The sequence below is a fragment of the Oryx dammah genome, unplaced genomic scaffold, assembly GCF_014754425.2.
Source record: "Oryx dammah isolate SB20612 unplaced genomic scaffold, SCBI_Odam_1.1 HiC_scaffold_18, whole genome shotgun sequence".
Lineage (NCBI taxonomy): Eukaryota > Metazoa > Chordata > Mammalia > Artiodactyla > Bovidae > Oryx > Oryx dammah.
In genome coordinates, this window is record NW_024070202.1 from 94,172,764 (window position 1) to 94,194,292 (window position 21,529).

General features: G+C 44.1%; 1 protein-coding gene and 1 non-coding gene across 3 annotated transcripts in view; both read left to right on the top strand.

Moving 5' to 3' along the window:
• KLHDC10 (kelch domain containing 10) overlaps window positions 1-10,570 on the top strand; it is a 62,318-nt gene extending 51,748 nt beyond the window's left edge. For both annotated transcript variants that reach the window (XM_040259628.1, XM_040259629.1), the window contains 5 exons: window positions 1,227-1,311; window positions 2,151-2,217; window positions 2,845-2,892; window positions 4,696-4,835; window positions 5,452-10,570. In XM_040259628.1, the coding sequence (XP_040115562.1) occupies window positions 1,227-1,311; window positions 2,151-2,217; window positions 2,845-2,892; window positions 4,696-4,835; window positions 5,452-5,661 (550 nt within the window). In that variant the 3' untranslated portion in view covers window positions 5,662-10,570. The remainder of the gene's footprint in view (window positions 1-1,226; window positions 1,312-2,150; window positions 2,218-2,844; window positions 2,893-4,695; window positions 4,836-5,451) is intronic.
• A 7,405-nt stretch (window positions 10,571-17,975) lies between these two features.
• On the top strand, window positions 17,976-18,082 carry LOC120878319. Its single transcript, XR_005724524.1, has one exon. It is a non-coding gene; the product is annotated as a U6 spliceosomal RNA (small nuclear RNA).
• The last annotated feature ends 3,447 nt before the right edge of the window (window positions 18,083-21,529 follow it).

Consider the following 21,529-nt stretch of genomic DNA (forward strand, 5'->3'; position numbering starts at 1 on the left):
TTTGATTTGCCTTCTTAACTTGCATATTAGGATTCTTTGGCTCCCTTGCTTAATAACCTATCCCCAGGAAGGACACAGTGCCTTGCTCATGTGGTACTCAGTGAATGTTGATTGAATGGGTGGTTGGATGGATGGAAGATTGTGTATTTTAAGTGCTCTTTAGTTACCTTTTAGTAGCAGTCCTAAATAAACTATCTTTGATTTTTCTTTCCTAACAGCAGTTGCCTGTTCTTAGAAATAAACTCACCAGAAAACTTAAAGAGGTGTTTCTTTTTCCCTCTCTAGTTTAAAAGCAAAGACAGTAAACAATTTTTTATTTACTGTTAGACTATTTGTTGGCTTTTAAAAAATGGCATATGGGGGCTAAGGAAGATTTATCTCTGTTGTAGTATCTTAGTGCTCTGATTATTGCAGAACTACTGCAGGAGGACGTGGGAGGTGGCTCGGTACAGGGAATAATTTTGATGTGATATATTTTATCAGCACCAAGGCCTTCAGGAAAGGAGAAACTAGATTAAGTTTTTAAAGTATTTTCACATAGTTGCCTTCTTTGAGTAATTTTATGGATATATTATAAATTGTTTCAGCTTTTAGCTAAACTATTTGGTTAAAAGTTCTGGTAGATGTTTCATATTATATTCACAGCTTTATGTAGCATGATTTTTCCTGATAATCTGTGTATCTGTTAAATAAGCAACTTAATTTGAAAACCCATAGTCTAGACTTTCTGATTAAATGTAGGCAGATCACTTTTTAAAACTCTGTAATTTCCCCCCCCTTATACAGTTACCACAAAAAGATTATAGAAAAATCCAGAAGATACAAATAAGCAAAATGAAGAAAATAAAAAAATAAAATCTAAACTCAGGGATAACTAGGGTTAACATTTTACATGTATCCTTATAGTCATTTTTCTGAGCATTATTTGTATATCTGTAAATTTTTAGTAGGCTTATAACCTATCTGCTCTTATCTGATTTTTTTCAGTCAATGACATGAAAAGAAGTTTTCAGTATATTAACATTCTCTGTGTCTACATTCTTATTGGTTGCATACTAATCCATTTTTTATATTGTATAATTTATTTAACCAATTCATTATTATTAGACACGAGTCATTTCCAGTAATTTTTTATTATAAAGAATGATGCAGTAAAAGTCTTGCAGCCAACTCTTACGTAGGTCATTTCCCCCTTAATTATAAATGTATTTGTTGTATATTTTCAGGTACAGACATGAAATTGCACATGATGGGCAGAGGATTTACATCTTGGGAGGTGGTACTTCTTGGACAGCTTATTCCTTAAACAAGGTACATTGAAAAGGAGAGAGAGGAAGAGGGCCAGAGGAAAGGCATTGTTATACTGAGCATAATAAGTAACAGTTCTGCTATGGTAGACATTTTAATTTTCAAGCAGGTTCTTTATGAAGACCTATTTGTGTTGGATGCTCTTTATAAGGTTGAACTCTGTGCCCCTAATATGCTTTCCCATTGACAGTTGTGAAAATCCTTTATTAGAATTATCCCTTTGTGCTAGATGAGAAAAGATATTGAAAGATACAGTAGCTCAAATGGAGCAACTAATTAGAATTGGAACCAGGATTCTCAGAATGTCACATTGCTCTCATTGTCAGTACTGTGTATCTAAAAAGAACAGGCATGTTTAGGACGACACATCACTAACCTGAGAAAGCTGAGCTCTGAAGGGCTTCTGTTCGTCCATCCCTGTGGCATTTCTAAATCCACATGTCCCAGAGGAAGTCTATAGGCCTCAGAGCTCCTGGTCTGCTTTGGAATCTTAATGGTCCTTTCCAAGTTTTGTCAAAACTGCGTTCTCATATTTATTTACAAACAGTTGCTTTTTTCTGTTATAAAAATGATATATGTTTATCACAGAAAATGTGGAAGCAGCGGAATTCCAACTTTCTTCCTTGTTTTTTTCTATGACTTAAAAATAATAAAATTATGTGTATGCTTAACTTCCAACTGCTTCACTTAATGTTTTGCTTTATATTAGAATTAGGAGAAATCAGAGAATAGCAAAGGAGAAGCAGCATTTTCAACCAGGAATATGTTTGTACAGGCTGTTGTGAAAAATCCAGTTTTCAGGCTAAAGTTATTTGTGTGTCTTCTTATTTTCTGTCTCCAAGATTCATGCATACAACCTTGAAACGAATGCATGGGAGGAAATTGCAACAAAACCCCATGAAAAAATAGGTAAATTTAAAATATTGATTCATTTATCTTTAATAAATGTACTTTACAGTTGGTTCTGAAAGTGAAATAGTGATTTTATTGCATTATATGACAAGAAAAATATCTGTTGAACTGGTATTAGAGATTACTTATGGGACTTCCCTGGCAGTTCAGTGGTTAAGACTTGTGTTTTTACTGCAGGGGACATGAGTTTGATCCCTGGTTGGGGAACTAAGAAAAAGAAAGAAAGAAATTACTTGTATTCCTTAGCCCAATTATTCTTCCTCAGCAGCTGAGCAAAGACTTTTAATGGGGATTGCTGAATTCTGTGGCAGAGGGAAATCTGGGTAGGATAAGAAGTAGGCACTTAAATCAAGATGTACCTGTCTCTTTGTGGGTAAAAGGGCTTGAGACCCACTAGTAACCGTTGCCCACTGCCACCTCACTTTATTTTGCTGACATCTTAACATTATATCATTATGATGGAACTTCTGATGGCTTTATTTGAGTGTGAAATAAGGGAGGGTTGGAAAGACTAGTCAGTGTTTGCTTAATGCAACAAAGGGATTGTTTTAAATAACTTATTCATAGTTTGTCTTTTGCTGTATCTTATGAATAATGGAATTTCCATGTTTATGTGTTTGGCAGGTTTTCCTGCAGCCCGGAGATGTCACAGTTGTGTTCAAATAAAAAATGGTAAGGATTTCAAATAGCATGCTGGTTCCATTTTTGTAATTGTATATTCTGAGAATATCTTATTTCTTAATGATAACCCTAAAAGAGTCATAGCATACCTTTGGGGAGAGTCTCTTTCTTGTAGTTTATACTTAAAGGGAAATCCATAAAGTTATGCTTCTCTTAGGAATTTTCATAAAGTAAACTAATGTGCTTGGGTTCCTTCTTATCAGAGAACTCAAAAATAAGCGATAAGTAAGCTTTTCTATACCACCTAATCTTTCAGCACTGTACCTTAACAGATGTCTGTGGTTATTATGAGTAACACTAATAATCCTGACATACAATAGAGACCTTGGTAGACATTGTATTAACATTGTAATAACTCCTTCAGAGTGTTATTTCTTAAAGTTTATTCTGTTCTCTGTCTGATGCCAAATAGAACTCTTAGCTCATTCTTTGGCCGTATTACAACACAGGCATTGTATGGCTTCAGAAAGCAGCTGCAGCTACTTTATCTAAGTGTGATAAATGACTCCTCTTTGGACAACCTTCCTGTCTTTTAATTTACAGTTTATTTTATAGTTGGATATACCGCCTTAAAGTTTTGGAGAGGAAGAAGGTGTGTATAAACGAGTTTGATAGCCTATATCCTTTTAGCAACTTAGTTCAGATTTTACTAGGATTATGCTGCCATCTCTAGTACAGAGGTGCTTTTTATTATGCTTTTGCTCTTTGGGCAAGATTTATAGATAGTGGCATTGTTCAGTTTTGCCTCTCTAAAAATGGAACCATACTTTTTTTTGAATCCTAGCCAAAAATGTTTCTAGTGTATTTTATAGTTTAATTAGGTATTGGCTTAAACTTGATCTAGACCTGAGTTAAGACAAGGGTTCATTTGGTTCTTTGAATCCAGGCACCATATAAGCTGAACTCCGCTGTAGTTCTGAGCATTTAGTTTGAAGTTTCACATAGCCTTTGTTACATGTTGTATACTTGGTTATAACTGATTTTACAAAAACAAACAGAAAAATAACAGTGATTTTTAAAAAAACACAACTTTTATTTAGGGAAGGTTTTTTTCCTGACATTAATAACTAGCACAGATCAACGTGGGCTTCAGACTGTTCTCTTTGGGCTGAAGAAAGCTTGGGAAAACCTCTGTGCCCCAAACTGAACATTGCAGGCTAGTTGTCTACATAGAGAATGTTTGTCTCTATGGGCAGATAAATGTCTGTCCTTTTAGGGACATTATTTAAAAGAAGGGTTTGCAAACTAGTAGCCTGCAGTTATGTTTTGTTTGGCTCAAGTGTGTATTACAGTTTTTGAATTAGTGGCCAATACTTAAAAATCAAGAAGTATCGTTTTTCAAAAAAAATCTGAATTTCCAATTTCTCTTACAAAATTGGAAGGTCTGGCCATCACTGACCTTAAGTCCTGCGTAGCTCCATCAGCTGGAGCTGCATCGCCATCTTCCCTGTTAGAGCAAGTGCACTCCTGTTTGTTACCTGGCTTATCTATTTTTCCTGAACCTTCTTGCTCATTCACTTCCTGTGCCTGGCACCTGAAGGTGTTTGAATTTAAGAATCTGGACATGAAGCATCCTCAGAGGCTTGCATCCTTAGCTCTAGAAAAAATCCAAACACTGAGTTCAGACTCTAGTGAGGGACAAGGCAGCAGAATGAGCAGCCCACCAGCTGAAGTCCCCTATGGTATAGGAACTGGACTGGCCCCATGTCAGCTGGCCATGAGAGCTACGACAGGACATGCTGTCACCGTGGCTCTTTTCCTTTGCCTGATTTTGGTTTTCTCTTCCACTAATAGATGTGTTTATTTGTGGGGGCTATAATGGAGAAGTGATCCTGGGAGATATCTGGAAGCTGAATCTGCAGACTTTTCAATGGGTTAAGCTCCCAGCTACCATGCCGGAGCCAGTTTATTTTCACTGTGCAGCTGTTACACCAGTAAGTTTTCATTTTCTTATCTTCTTTATGTAGTTGCAGATGATAAGGAAATACTTTTAGGGATAGAGCAAGAAGAAAAGATGTCTGATATTAGCAAAGCTTGGATTAAGAATGTGTTTTTAAAACCTTTCTTCCAAAGCTAGTTCTTCCTCTGAGAAAAAGGGAGAAAATCCATCATGTACAAGCTTAAAAGAGCTGCATAAAATGTAAAAGAAATGCTGCATGTGGTATTCAGGCCCTGACAGTGATATCAAAGATGTTTCCTGGGAGGGGAGAATAATTTTACCCCCAAAATGCTGTGTTATTGAAGAGTCTCCTAGCTTCTTGAATGCTAAGAGCTTTATTTTAATCTCTGTATTTTTATCTTTGGCATGATGGGTACTTAATATAATCTTAGTTTAACGATGTCAAAGTTGTTGAAGTAAAAGTAATCTCTAGTTTTTCCCTTACTAACTCATTCATTATATAAATCTTTCTTGATCTCTGCACTGTGTTGGGATCAGTGAGAAATTTTTGATTTCACTTCATTCAGTTCAGCCTGCTATGAATTTTTTTTGCTGAATTTTCAGCTTAAGTATCTGTCATTTATTCTCTTTTGACTGCCATTTGTTCATAGGCTGGTTGCATGTACATTCATGGAGGAGTGGTGAACATCCACGAAAATAAAAGGACTGGGTCATTGTTTAAGATCTGGCTGGTGGTTCCTAGCCTGCTGGAACTGGCGTGGGAGAAGCTGCTTGCGGCCTTCCCCAACCTAGCAAACCTCTCCCGAACACAGCTTCTGCACCTTGGACTCACACAGGGACTCATCGAGCGCTTGAAATGAGGATTACTGGACTGTTCATTGATACTGGAAATGTTAATTTAAAGAGACTCCTTTATTTATGGGCAGTGTAGAATGTGCTACAGAGAGAATTGGTTACCCTGATCAAGGCCTTATTCAGAAAATACATCAGATGCCTTTCTGTAAATTGTTTTTAGTTTATGGAATCTCACGTTCCCTTGTGCTTTTTTCTTTGCTTCTCTCCCTTCTGCCCCAGTACACATGCATACTCACATACTCCCTCTTCCCTGATGGAAGTTGAGGGAGAGTCTGAAAGTACCTTCATAACGTTATGAATCAAGATAAGATAAAGAAAATGTTAAAGGAACTCTCAACATATGACCATGTCAGGCATTGCTCTATAAATTAAATCAACATCATCAGTAAAAACAAAAATAAAAAAAAGTAAATCCAGCAACAATGAGAAGCAGCATTGGGGATAGAATAAGAAGGCTAACCTTGAGAATCCTGCAGATTATAGGGAAAGCTCAATGTTTAACTTGCTGTTTTCAAAGGTACATCTAATTGAGTAGCTGGATCTAATGGCAGCAGTGGTTGGTATCTTGCAGCCTAGATACCCAAACCTATCGTTTAACTTACTTTAGAGGGTAGTTAAGCAGCTCATAACCTATCTTTTAACTTGCTTTAGAGGAAAGTTAAGCAGCTCAACAACTCTCGATCAGTGATTTCTTTTTTCATCCTTCTGGTGCCAGCAGTGGTTAGAGTTGATTTGTCTAAAGACTTCATCGTGTGTGGTGGTTGTGCTGTTTGTTGTTGCTCTTAGAAATTATGGCATGAGAACATTTCAAATCAAGAAACTTGTGGTCAAAGTTCTTTATTCTGGGCAGTTTTTAAATTCTCCTATGCCTGTTAATGGTTTCAGGTATCTCTTTGACTCCATCATGGGGAACTGCAGACCCTAAACATATAAAGTTCACGAGAGGCCAGATAAGAGCAGGCCAGGGAGGGTGTCTGCTCTTGGGCTGTGCTTTGGCTGTCATGCTGGCCATTTCCTTTTAGAATGTTTCTTTTCTCACTCTGGGCCATGCACTTACCATATTCTCAGGCAGTGGGTTTTATCTCTAGAAAACCAATCGGCCCTTGATTTTTCTCTTAGCTTTTTGCCTCGTTTTCTGTCTGCTTTAATGTGCATGGTGCTGTAATTGCCTATTAATTGGATAAAAGGTCTTGGGGAAAAGCCACAAGTCATTCTTCTGAAGAACTAAGTATCATTTTAAAAACTCGCATGCGGAAGAAAAGAAACTGAGAATCATTCACTTCTTTGGTGTGAAGTTTTAGTTCTGGTTTGTTTTATATTGTATTTTAATTTTAAAACAGAAATGACTTAAATTTTCACTTGCTTTGCCATCAGTGACCTACTGAGACACGAGCAGTTGGAGGTCCTTATGTGTATGAAAGGTGCTAAAGGTGTGCAGGCAGGCACAGTGCTGATCATCCCATTGGTTACATCACAATAGGAGACTCGGACAGACTGGGGACATATTTTTCCTTTAAGTGCCTCTTTTTCACTTCGCTTTTAAGATTATTTTTGTTTTTCCTTCATCTCAGAAGGGAATCTCTTAGGCTCATGTGTGGATTTAAAATCACCTTTGAGTTGTAGCTGAAAAGTTACTATCTAGTGTTTGGTTCTGGGAAAGAGAAAAATGTGGCCTCTGGACTTGGACTCCTAACTTCCAGGCCTTATTATAATCTCCCAACCATGTGGGATTGAGTTCATGGAGCCTGTGTTCTGAAGGGTCTTATCATCTTTCATCTGTGAGTTTGGGTCCTTTGCGGGGTTGAAGGGATAGGGGAGAGGAGGAAAGGAGCGATTCCTCTGGAGGCCTCACCCCTACATTGCCATGACTGGTCTGGCCTTTTAACCTCTTACCACCCACTGGTAGGCTTGTTCCTATGAGGAGCTCTCTCCAGACCAAGTCAGTCTGAGCAGCTCTGTTAGTTCAAAACAAAGCTTTGTTGCATGAGTCCAGTCTAGTCTCTGGATGTTTGGCTGGGGGGAGACTATCCATAAATAAGTCACACTACTCAGGGTAGCAGAAGGATCTTGTCATGGATTCATAGGGACCAAAGACTGAATGCTCAGCCTCTGTGCTTATCCTTCCATAGTCTTGGGATATAAGCAGGTCTCTACTTCTGTGACACCAGAGAGCTAAAAGAGAGACTGGTTCAATCCACACTTGCTAGCCTCCTTTTTAAAGCCTTCTGAAGGCAGTCTTCTTTGATGTGGACTTTGGAGGCCTGACAGCCAAGACCTTGTGTGTGACATTTTCATAAAAGTACATACCCTTGGTCTAAAGTGTCTTCTTTTAATATAACACTAGTGAAAATGGTATAGTGTGATCAGCTCTGAGCGCTGTAGAACCACACAGGTGCACATGTTCTGGATGCCAAATGAGACTGTGTGTATGATGACTTAAATGTAGATGACTAGAGTTTTATATAGAGGATCACCAGGCATTTAGTATATCCATAACCAGCACTCTGAATGCCTGACACTGTTACTTGATTTAGGAAAGTTTATGCCTGCTGCTTCTCTGCCTCTCTGAGGTACTCCCAGCCATCTTACTGCAGTCCTGTGAGTTTAAGTGCAATATATAGAAACACATATGGATATGTACAGATTATATATAGGGTGTGACTGTAAAGCAGGTAGACTACTTTTTTGTGTCTGTCTTGGGGAAGCCAGCTCACTACATTAGAGTTAAAATTATACCAGAAATTTGAGATGTGATTGGCTGACTTAGGCCAACTCTTGGCAAACCTGGATTTCAAGTCCAGTGTCTCTTTACTCCAACTATTAGAGATTTATTGTTTCTTGGTCTTATTTGCACTGAGACTTTTCCCCAGTCATCTTTGTACTCAATCTCATGTTTGCATATCTTCTTAAATTTCCTTGCCCAGGAACAAGGAAGTCTACCTGTAATAAGTTTTTTAAATGGAGAATTAAAACCTAATATTTAATACTATCAGTTCTCCCGTGTATATACTAATTTATCTGTGAATGTAATACTTTATTACATGAAGAAAACAATGACTTTCTTCATGTAATAAAGTATTTTCCATATTCTGAAAAATCTATAAACCAATATAGAATAGATTGAAATTTTAACTGTTTTTCAGGAGCCAAACTGAAACCCTTTCTACTGGCAGAATCTTCTTTTTTCAGGGCCCTGGAACATGATATAAAAATTTGCTCTAAACTATTCATGTCCAATACATAGCTAATTAAAAAACATAATAATAAACATTAACATTTCTAAGCAAAAGGTATATTAACAGTGACCTTTGGTTACCCAGAGTAACCAGATTAAAGCACAGATAATTGAAATCCATAGATAATCAGTGTTTCAACTTTCCTATCAAACAATCGATTCATTTATAGTTCTTCCTTCTCCCTATCCCTTTCCCATAAGTACCTCATTTTCAGTGGAGTGGGGCTAATGTGTAGTTAGAAATGGAAAAGCAGGAATCCCGGAGGGGCTAGAAACCAGCGAACATGAAAACAGCTTGATTAGCTGTAATTGGTCAACAAGATGACAGCTGTTAATGCTGAGTTTAGGTATCACTCTTTGCTCTTCTGCTTTGGCATAGTCTCCTGCCCTGAGTTCTGGCTGTCTCTCCTGTAACCACCAAAGAACTCTTAGCACATATTAGAAGAAAAAGCTGTGTATGATGCACAAGAAATCCCATCATTTGAATACATTTCTTTGGCTCTCTTTGCAAACACTTGCTTTTCCACTGTTCTTGAAGGAACCTTCATTTTCCTTAGGAGATACCTTTTCCAGCCATTCAGCTTGGCTTGTAGGGAAGGTTAAATTATCCTTTAAGACTATGTTGGTCTTAATTCTCTAAAACCAGTTTGTTTTTATGTGTCTTACAGATGTTTTTAGAATGCGGTATAGGTTATTGAATTGTCTACCTGCCAGCACTCTGATGTAGCACAATAAGCCATTTTCCTTCTTCTTCATTGTTCTAGCATTGAGCTCCAGGATGGATGAGGGTTTATGGTCCTAAGATCATAAGCTTCCAAAACCAGTCACCATTGGCTTCAATTGCTTAAGTTCCCCAAATGCCTTGGGGCTCCAGGGCCTTGGCAGGGCCTGAGGTAGGTTTGGTAGAGTTCCGTGACCTCTGTGCATCGCTACCAGCTCATGCCCAGCAGTGGTGTTTCCCTTCTAAGGTCATTAGATTCGTTGGAAAGTGACTTCTTCCCTCATCTGGTGTTAAGAAAAAAAGCTTTGAATTGTGCTTCAAAAAGTGGTACCATCTTTTTAGTATAATTTAAATGTTTTTATCTTTTTTCTTCTTTACTTTTTATAAGTTTTGAAAAGGACCTGCTTAGTCACTGTACAGGGTGAGTCAGAGGCAGTTTCACCAAGCTGTAGTAATTGCTGTTTTACTAGTTGCACATTTAGAATACAAAGGAGGCATCAGAAACACACTGACTTTCTCTAAAGCCACTTCCTTGTACACAGAGTCTGAGCAGGGACAGCACCAGGCATCTCCCTCTAGTGGCACCTGCCAGTGAGGCTTTCAGTGGAAGGACGTGGGCACAAAAGGGAACCCCCACTCAGCAGTCTCTGAGAACGAGCCTGGGCTTGGCTCTTGGTACAGGGTATGCTTAGGCCACACACGATGCTCGCCTTACCTTAAAGCTATTTGCCACAGTCCTGTTAAATAGTGTGGAAGTCCTTTTGCAGTCTGGTGTGCATGCCATGTGATCAGGACAGCTTTTCCACCTTACCTGGTTTCCTAAGAGCAGGTAGGAAATATAGTGAATTTACCCTAAAATGTCCAATCTGTATTTATGTATCTTGTCAGTGTTTTGCTGTTGGTTTTCTAAAACAATCTGATCAATAAATCTTATCCAGATCTATTTGGTTCAAGGCCACCTTGATTGTCTGATGGTAATGTGATGCTCTGATGGTAATAATGATTTTCTGATGGTAATGTGAGCTCACCTGTATGACCTAAGCATCAGTCTCATCTGCCGCCACCACGTCCTTTACCACCCACAGGGACAGCTTTTCTCTGTAATATCTGTGTGTCTTCCACCTTTCATGCCCACAGGCACTGTGTGTGCCTTCTCTCTGCTCCTCTTCTGGAACTCCTGGACACACACAGTCCCTTCAACACAACTCGGCTCCAGGACATCAGCAAGGGAGTGACTGCGGGGCAAGTCATATTCCCTTTTACTGTCTCATCCCATATATTCCCCAGATCACTGCTAGACAAGTTTATATGGATGTACCAAGACTTTTGAAGGGTTGGAGAAGCTACAGGGAATTCAGAGGAAAAATGTGCATCTTTACGTACAGTCACAACTGTCTGTATGATTCAAGGGAAAAACCACTGGTTTCTAAGCATGAGGCATGACTGTTAAAAACAGAGATTCCTAGGTCCAAATCCCAAAGATTGTTTTTGTAGGTGAGTTACTTTAACAAACTCCTTAGTTGATTGCATTTTAGCTGATCAGTGACATTTGGGGATCCCTGTCCCACAGCTGAGCTAACTGCCTGGTGCTGGCTGAGATGACCAGGAGACTGCTGTACCTTACTTGCCACCGTCACACTTATCTGCCCAACAAGGAACTAGAGCAAAGACCAGAATGAATGCTTCCGAAAACTTTCCCTGTTAGAACTGAGTGCACAGGTGGCAGATTGGCCACCCACGTTTATATCCTCTCCCTCTTGGTAAACCACTAGTGATAATAGTAAAATAGTCCTAGTTTTCTTTTCCCTAAGATGGGGCTAATAACTATAACCCATCTCTTGATATTACCGTGTGGCTTAAACATATGTGTAAAGTGCTCAGAATGATATTCGGCACATAATAAGCATTATTAGGTTGCTCTCTAGAGATGATGGAATAAGAAAGGTGAAGTACCTTTACTTATTAAAATTATAAAGATAACCCAGTAAAGAAATTAAATAGAGGAAGCTGAGGTAGTAGAGAGAGTGAGTGTTGGAAGAGAGAGAAATCCTCATTTTCCATGTCAGGAAGGAAATACATAGAAAAGCTAAAAATAATCAGGGAAGCATATTGATTAGAAATGTAAAGAAAAAAACGGGGCTTCCCTGGTGGCTCAGTGGTAAAGAATATGCCTGCAAATGCAGGAGACACGGGTTCGATCCCATGAGATCCTACATGCTGCAAAGCAACTAAGCCCATGTACTACAGCTCCTAAGCTTGTGCTCTAGAGCTGGGGAGCCCCAACTGCTGAAGTCCTTGAACTCTCGAGTTCATGCTCCACAGCAGAAAGCCACTACAGTGAGAAGCCCTATGCCCCACACCTAGAGAAAATCCTGCGCAGCAGCCAAGACCCAGCACAGCCTAAAGCAATAAATTTTATAAAAGAAGAAAGGGAGGAAAAAAACAGATGAACGAGCTAGCAACTGTGAGAGAGTTTGGGAGATAAGATAGGCTGCAGAGGGAGCTGCTGTTTCCTTAAGTGTGTGTTCTTGGTTTTGGGTGGTTTTTTTTTTCTTTATAATGCAGAACCCTGTGCAGTTCTTTCAATTTAGTTCTTCAAGATACTCTAACTCTGGGTCCCTTCTGGCCAAGTCTGTTTGTAAATGACTGGATGATTGAAAGGATGGAGAAGTCTTACCCCCCTTTCACAGACTGTGAAACCAAGACAAGCCAACTTATGTGATTTGCCACGAGAGTTACCCAGACCCGCAAAGCCCAGAAAAAGGGCGCGCTGCCTACAGTTCCGAGAGGTTTTCTGTAAGAACTCTCATCTGCCAGGCAGGGCCTGGCTGCAGACAGCAGGTTGTGACCAAGAAAGTCCTAGCGGAAGGGCATCTGGAGAACCATTTCCCCCCACCCCCACCTCCTGGGGGTGGGCTGTTTGGGGCGGTGAAGCCCTGGCACTGGAGTTACACCTCAGGGTGCAGGATACCCCACATGCCCCCTCCACTCCAGGACTGAGATTCCAGCCGCCCTGCCATCCTGGCTTTTCCCCATTGGGCAGGGTTGGGGATGCCCGCTGCACACACACTGGGCAGTGTTACTCTGTCAGCAGCAAGATGGCCTGGTGGGGACTTCCCTGGTGGTCCAATGGTTAAGACTCTGAGCTTCCAATGCAGGGGTTACAGATTCAGTCCCAAGTTGGGGAATTAAGACGCTGCCACCCAATGCTGCGGCCAAAAAAAATTAAAGGTGGCCTGGTGCTCAACTTGGGCATCCTGAAGAGCTGTCTGGGTGGCTCCCCTGCCAATTACCCCCTCTTCCCCTCAGCAAAAACGAAGCCAATGGATCACCCCTAGAGGAGGCAGTCGCCTCCTGGTGAGCCATGCAGCAGGGAATATGGCCCTGCCTTCAGGGAGCTTCCATCTGGAGCGGGTGGAATGGGCCTGATGTGAATACGAACTATTTTACGTTTTACATAGAAAAGCTAGATAAAACCTAGGAACCTACTGAATGTTCAGGAAGCTAGAAAGCGCCAGTGAGGACGAATGTTATTATAACGGACCAGAGCGTATCGAATGTTATAACGAACCTGACACGGACAAAACCCACCTTCTGGAGTCTTCCAGAAGGAAGGGACAAGGGGAACCCGGAAGCAGAGGTGCGGAATGCGAGAAAGGAGAGCCAGGTGAGGCAGATCAAGAAGAGCTGGGCAAATAGTTTGGCTTTTATTTAAGAGCAAGTGAGACGCTTTTAAGCCAGGGGGATGCTTCTGGCTGCCCCAGGGAGGGCGCGGAAGGAAGCAGGACTCTGTTGGGAGGTCATGGCAGTGGTCCAGGCAGGGTGAGGACGCTTCCGGTGGCCAGGGCACACCGGTCAGGGCTGGATTTCAACTCTCCTCCCTTCCCACCCTCAGCAGGGCGCCCCTGTGTAGTGAACACCTGTCTAGCTCTGATCAGAGGCCGGGGACAGGCGCCTCGGACCCTCTCCACTAACGCTACAGGAGGGCCCAGAGTTTACCAACGCAGCCCACCAGGCCTGGCCGAGTGGCTCCTGGGATTGGAGAGGGGCGGGGGGAGAGGGAGTGGGGACCACTCTGAACCGGAATGATCTGGTTTAGAGCAGGCTGGCTTTCTCTCCTCCCTCCGCCCTCCCTCCCCTTCCGCCGCAGGCTGGTTTTTGCCGCAGTCCCTTACCAAGGTAAACAGAGAGGAGGGGAGGCGGGAGGAATGCTCTGTTTCCATGGCAACCCTGAGGGCCGTCGATAATGGCGCTCTCGGGTATGTGAGCGTGACTTCTGGGGGAAGGAAAGGCTCACTAGAAAAGCCATGGGGAGGAAGGCCGGCTCCACCACGCACCCGGTTGGGGTGGGGGGGATTGTTCTGGAACGTGGTGTGGGCCTGGAGGAGGGGAGGAGAAGAGGCAGGATTTGGGCCCTCTCAGGGGCAAGAGGCAGATAAGCCAGAGGGCAGGGGACACACACAGCTATGGCGCTGTCACGCATCCTCACACCCAGAGCAGAACAGAAAACAGCTGCCAGAGCTCTCCTAGCCTCCCCGGATTCACACTTCGCTATCCCTTTCCAGAAAGATCCTTTCGTGGGGCAGCTCAGCAGAGGGGCAGTCACAGATGCGATCCCGAGCCGCAGGCCCAAAGACAGTTTGTCTGAAACGAACAGCCTGCGCGGGAGAGCTAGGGGGACACTGCGTTCCCTGCCATGCTCCCCTCAGAAGCTTTCCTGGGCTCTTCCTGTCCCTCCTTCAGACCCCGGGAAGGCTTTAATGCCTCAATGTAGCGTCATGACTGGAAAAGTCATCCTTTTGTTGAAGGGGTGAGAGTAATGAAATAACAGGCTAACTTCCACACGGGACTTAAGGTGTGGGGGTCACAGAGGAGTGCCCCCTCTCCCCTCAGGCCTCCAGAGTACAGGGACTGCCTTTCAACTGTGCCTCGCTCCAGCTGCTGACGGGAGCCCTCCCTCACAGTGCTCCGCCCTCAGGAGCAGCGTGAGGGCATCCTTAACCCCTTCGCCTTCCACCAGAGGAGTCGGCCCAGCAGCTCCTGGGAACGGACTTTCTTATCTTGCACCTGCGTGCGCAGGGATGGGAGAAAAATCCCCGACAGAGGGAGCTTGTAGGTGGTAAACTTCCCGCCCCAGTGAAGCAAAGGGAACCTGCTCAGAGGTGAGGCCTGCCCTAGTGACATACAGGGGGAGCCGCAGGGAGAGGCCCTCTAACCTCAGTTTCCTCAGGCACATGGAGAATCCTGGCAGCGGGGCTTCAGAGCCCAGGAAACCCCGCCCCCCGTCCGCATGCTCTGCAGCCCAAACCCTTCTCTTAGCCTGGGCTGTGGTCTGCCTGCCGATAGACAGCTTCAGGGCAGGCCAGAACCCCAGGGGACCACGGGAACAAGACACAGAGACGCTTTCTTCCTTTAAACACCCGAGTGGCAAGTTTACTCAGCTCTTTCCATGGCCCGTGGATTCCAGACTTCTCTGACTCAACTCCTGCCACCCTCTTCCAGCCACGGCACCTCCTTGCTTGTTCCTCGACCAGTCAGGCATGCTCCTGTGTCAGGGCCTTGGCACTGGAAGGTTCCCCTCTGCTTGGAAGGCTCTTCCTTCCAGTTTCCACATGGCTCAGCCTCTCACCTCCTTCGGTTCTTTATTCAAATGTCATCTTCTCCATGAAGCAGAGCCAGGGCTAGGGTGAGGTTAGTGAGGCAACTCAGCCTTCCCTGACGCTTCTATTTAAAACTGTAGACTGCCACCCACACTAGTAGTCCCTATTCTCTTCCAAAAGCATGGAACACCATCTTACTTAGTATTTATCTTATTTATTGTCCAACTTCTCTATTAACAGTATCATCTCTGGATACGGATACTGGCAGGAATCATCTCTGCCATGTTCTTGTTCTGTTTTCCCCAAGAGCCTAGAGCAGAGCCTTACATGCAGTAGGTTGCTCAATATACACTGATGGATGGATGGGCTGATGGATGGATAAATGAGGCCACAGGTTCAGTGTGCTCAGTCATGTCCAACTCTTTGAGACCCCATGGACTGTAGCCTGCCAAGCTCCTCTGTCCATGGGATTCACCAGGCAGGAATACTGGAGTGGGTTGCCATTCCCTTCTCCAGGGGATTCTTCTCAACCCAGGGATCGAACCTGCGTCTCTTGTGTCTCCTGCATTGGCAGGTGGATTCTTTGCCACTGGTAAAGAAGTGGGAAGCCTGATACAGGTTCAGTGTGTTTTGTCTTTCAGCTGTTCTCAAAACATGTAAAAGTTGTTTTGCATGCAGCCTGAGAAGGGACTGGCAATGTGACGTCTAACACTCTCCTGGTAAGGCACACATGGGATGCTCAGGGTTTACTGCAAAAAAGAAGGAAAACTAGCTTTTAAAAAAAATGAAGATTGACACTGCTATTTCTACCAGGCCTGAGAGCCTCTGCAGGCTTTAAAATTCCTTCTGTGGGGCAGCGTTGATGGAGCCTGGAGTCCAGGAGCCTGCCCACTGGGTGGAGTAAAGCATGGTGGAGGGCGGTAGCTAAGGTGTGCTCTCTGCTCCCTCTCCAGGCCTAGGAGTTTTCGGGATTGCTCAGGGTGGGCAGCCATGAGGCAGCTCTCTGTGGGCTTTGAGCCCAAATGGGACACCAAGAGACTCAGGAAGTGCACTGAGAGAAAATGCAAGAAAGGCGGTGGAGGGAGTGAGGAGAGTTGGGGGAGCGACCACTCTTAGAACACTAGTTCTTCTCTCCAGCTGGAGCCCTGACACCTGCAACTGTGGGTTCCACATGTCCCTCTGGTTCATGAGGCTGCCTGTGTACTGCTCACTGACTCACTGATGCCAGGTCCCCTGATGGTAACCAGCAACAGAAGGTTCTAACAATCCATCAGTCAAACTCCCACTTGTGGCGTGAGTCACCTTCAATTTCCTGCTGCCCGCCTCTTTCCTGATTGACCTGATAAATTCGGGACAGCTTTTATTGCTTTCGGCAAAAAACAAAAAACTGCTATTAAGATTTACAGAGCCAAAAGCTGGTACAATGTAATCTTCAGAGTAATTTACACAGTGAGTTTCAGAAGACGAGAAGTTAGCATTTCAGAGGTAATTTCATAAAGAGGATGATCAGATTAATCACTGTGTCAATTTAATAGTGGTGTCTAAAATAATTAATTAGCTTTCTTGGAGTCAGCAGTGCGAAAAGGGACTCTAAAAGATATAAAAACGACTGTGTCAGACAGTAAGTATGTTTTGGGCAATAGATCTTGAGAAAATTCTCACTGGTGGAATGTCTGGCATGGCTTCTGTGCAAGAGAGACAGATGGGAAAGAGAAAAGCTCTGAGAGTGCCCAGGTTCCCTGAGACCCTCTGGTGGAGAGTTGTCTGTGCTTGTTGAATGCAGGCTGACCTGCCACGTGTAGAACTGTCCAGTGACACCTGGAAAATGCGTCTCGCCACACTGCAGGTTGACAGGCTGCTCTGATGGGAGAGCAGGTGTGAGTGGCAGTCTGCTTGTGAAATTACCTGTGAGACTCTGAGATGGAATAAAATCCACTTGGCTGAGGCTAGTTATAAACACTGTCTGAATGGCTCCATAGCAACGTAGCACTCAACCAGCTGCCACATGTTGGAGCAAGGCTGTGTCCTTAGCAGGCATTATGGGTTGCACTGTGTCTCCGAAAAAAAAAGATATGTTGCAGTCCTAACTTGTAGTACCTCAGAAAGTGACCATATTCGATGATAGGGTCTTTACAGAGGTAAATTAAAATGAAATCATTAGGATGGGTCCTACCTAATGACTGGTGTGTTTAGAAGAAGGGGAAATTTGAACGGACACATGGAGAACAGCATGTGAATGTGAAGGCAGAAACAGGTGATACATCTGCAAGCTAAGGAACACCAAAGATTACCAGCCAACCACCAGAGCTAGGAGAGAGGTATGAACCCTGTCAAATCTTGATCCAGAATGGGTAGCCTCCAGAGCTATGTGAAAATTTCTGTTGAAGTCACCAGGTTTGCGGTATGTTGTTATGACTTACCTACAGAACTACTTCCATGGGGGCACTGTAGAGGCTTTGTGTCATCAAGACTTAGCTGTTATTGTCCCTAATGTTTCTGTACTTTTTGTTTTTTACAAGATTATCTTTTTTTGGAGCAGTTTAAGGTTTACAGCAAAACAGAGAAAGGTACAGAGATTCTCCATATACTCCCTGCCTCTACACAGCCACAGCTTCTTCCACTATTAACGTCCCCCACCAGAGGGGTACTTTTGTTGCAAAGGATGACACGTCACAAGCAGGCATAATTCAGTTTTCCTTAGGGTTCACTCTTGTATGTATTTTATTAAAAAATACTTTTTTAAAATTAACGATACATATTACAGTGCTTGCTTCAGCAGCACATATACTAAAATTGGAATGATGCTGAGAATATTAGCATGGCCCCTGCTCAAGGATGACATGCAAAATTTTGAAGTGTTTAATATTAAAAAAAGAGATACATGTTACATGTATCTATCATCACAGTATCATACAAAATAATGTCACTGCCCTAAAAATCTTCATTACCAATGCACCTCCCCTTCCCTCATCCCCTGGCAACCACTGATATTTTCACTGTCTACATGGTTTTGCTTTTCCAGAATGTCATAGTTGGGGTAATGCAGGATGTAGCCTTTTCAGATTGGCTTCTTTCACTTGGTTTCCTCCATGTCTTTTCATAGTTTGATGGCTTATTTAAGTGCTGAATAATACTCCTCTATCTGGATATACTACAGTTTATCTATTGTTTTTTCTTAAAAAAATTTTTTTTCAACACCAACTCAGGGCTGAGTAGTAGGTATTAGACAAATCTGAGTAATAAGTATAAGAGTATTCTCTATACTTCCTCTTAAAGGATTAAAAAAGAAGACTCAGTGTCTTTTTACTGGCATGGGTGGTGCTGAACCTTGGGTCGTGTGATTTCCGCCTGTGGAGAGCCTGCCCTGAAAAGGACAAGCCAGCGGCTGAGTGGGCCCTGACACCCTGGTTGCACCTGGACCCAGCTGGCCAGGCCCTGGGGGTTAGTTACATGAGCTTTAAACCAAACGTGACTTTGAGTCTCCATGATTCTATTTAGAATGTGATCTTCTGGACCTTGCTTTCCTCCTCTCTGAAATGAGAAAAACTGCCCTCCAAAGGTTATAAGACCCCAGCCCAAGAAGGAAAAAGAGTGACCTGTAAAGTGCCAGTGTCAGCAGGTATCTGATTAGATTCTTCCTGGGTGGTTGATGTCATACTTTACAGCCTGGGAGGCGCTCTGGTCCCAGCCTCAGGAGCCGCACCATCCACCCAGCTACCACCCCATTCCCACTCAAGCCCTTGCTGACCTCATGAGGCTCTCTCTCTGGGGTTTGCTTCTTGTGCTTCAGGAAGTGAGCTCTTCCTCACCACCACTTCTTCCCACCACAGTCAGGCCACCCCAACCTCTGTAGCTCAAGCTGCTCCCTGGGAGGATGACTGATGGTCAGTTCCTTCAGAAAGGGAACGAGTGGCCAAGACGCTGACGACCTCCAGGGTCGGCTTGTGGTGTCCTACCAGTCAAAGGCAGCAAAGCTTCCAGGGCTGAAGAAAGGAGTCTGAGGGGCAGCGAGGTGAGAGGGCAAGCTGGCGAAGCAGCGCAAGGCTGCAGTGTGTCCTTCAGTGGGGAGATGTCCCCCAAACTGCCGCATCACCTACATCCCTTGAGGGAGAGAAGAGCCCAGCCCCTTCCTTATGGTAGTGCTTCCAAGAGCAGAGCCTGAGCCTAAGCCCGAGTTTCAATCCTGCCTTCTCCCTGCTCCCTTAGCCTCTTCTTTCCAGGGACAAGGTAGGGGCAGGGGCTAGTCAGCCATTGTGACGTTTGGGGTGGTGGGGGGCATGGGAGTTTAGGGGTGGCCTCCCAGTCTCCAAATTCAGGCTTCCTGTCAGTGGTTCCTCAAAAAAGGAACACTCCTTCCACTCCTGCCTCAACTGTCATCGCTGGGAAGATTGTTCTACCTTTCCTTCACAGATTTAGCCATAAGTTCCCCCATTGATAGCAGGATGACCTCCAGAAGAGGCCTGGGAAATCCTGGACTTGGACTTGAGGAAAGAATTCACCCCTTTTCAACCAGTGTTGTTGACTTCCTGCTTTTTAAGACTTTTCCACATTTCTTCCCTGGGAGCCCTCTTGTGGTGCCATAAGCCCTTCCCAAAGGTGCCATGTTGGAACTGTGGACCTGGAACAGGGCATGGAGGAGAGCTGGGGTGGGGTGGGGGCAGTGGGGTGCAGGACGCAGATGATACTTTAGATATAAGCTGTTTGGGACCACAGCTTATCTTTGGGTAAACTTGGATCCTAAAGTGTTGCAGTCACTCACTTTTCCCTGGGAGGGAAGTCAGACCCGATTGTGCCATCCATTTCCCTTGCACTCTGGCAAGGTCACTGGAAGGGCCAGCTGGCAGCTTTCTTGTTATTGTAACTATTTAACTCTTTAACGTTCTACTGATTAAAGTCCTTAAATCTCAAGATGCTAGATAGAAGCCAAGTAATAGAGCCCTTCTGGTTTCCTTTTCATGAGATCAGGATTGAGAGAGGATTCGGACAGGACAGATGATGGAGACGCTGTTGGCTAGGTGCCCTGGAGTTCATTGTCCAGAGGGCTTGGTGAGCCGTGAATGACTTTCACAGCTCTTCCCTGCAAGGAGTGTTGTCAGTCTCTATTTTCCAGAAAGCTCTCATAATAGTTTCTGTATGACTTTGGGCTTCACAGGGTTCAGTTAAAAATCTGACTCAGTTAAGAAACCTGCCCAAGGCCACTTCGCTGGTAAGCAGGGGAGTTGGAGCTCTGAATGCAAAACCTAAATGCTTTTGCTATAACATGAGTTAATCTCCAGCTGAAGCTGAAGTTCCAATACTTTGGTCACCTGATGCCAAGAGCTGACTCATTGGAAAAGACCCTGATGCTGGGAAGGATTGAAGGTAGGAGGAGAGGGGACGACAGAGGATGAGATGGTTGAATGGCATCAATCACTGACTCAATGGACAAGAGCTTGAGCAAGCTTGGGGAGATGGTGAAGGCCAGGGAAACCTGACGTGCTGTAGTCCATGGGGTCACAGAGTCAGACACAACCAAGTGACTGAACAACAACAGATTGGGGAGAGGGAGGCTAAGAGCCTGTCAAGACACTTGACCCTGAAAACCTCAAATTCCTCCTGCTCCCCCGGAGGGTTGCCTGGCATATAATCCTGGAGGGGGGCACTGAGGCTGTGCTGTGCCCTCCCCCAAATCCTGCTGCTTGGGGTCTAATGGTAGGGTGCAGCTTCAGGTCCTGTTCCCTGCAAAAGAGCTCCTGGCAGTGCACCAGCAGTGGGCACGCCGAACCCAGCTCTCAACCCAGGGCGTGCCGGCTAAGGACAGCTACCTGCTGCCCTGCCCCAGCTGCACCCACATCTGCTCTAGGTCTGTCAGGAGTTGCTTCCTCTCCAACATTCATCTAATGAAGGAGGGGGGGCAGACCAAGGTGCTGAGGGGACAGCGCAGGGAAGAGGACCCCCACGGCCTCTTAAGAGTCTCTCCTGCCCTCTTTTTATTTCATAAATGGTTTAGTACTAGCTGTGTACACAGTCCCACATTAGACACACATGCCACACCACAGAAAAGCTACACACCACACCACACACACCCCTCCACATACACCACACGAAATACATACCCCCTACAGATCCCAGATATACTAGGGTCCTAGATATACTAGGACCATTCACCCCTGTCCCAGCCTCTAATCCAAGCTACACACCACACCACACACACCTCTCCACATATACCACACAAAATACACAACACACACATACCACATATACTAGGGCATGCACATGAACACGCACACCCCCCAAATATACCAGGGACACACCCCAAATATACCAGGGGCACACAT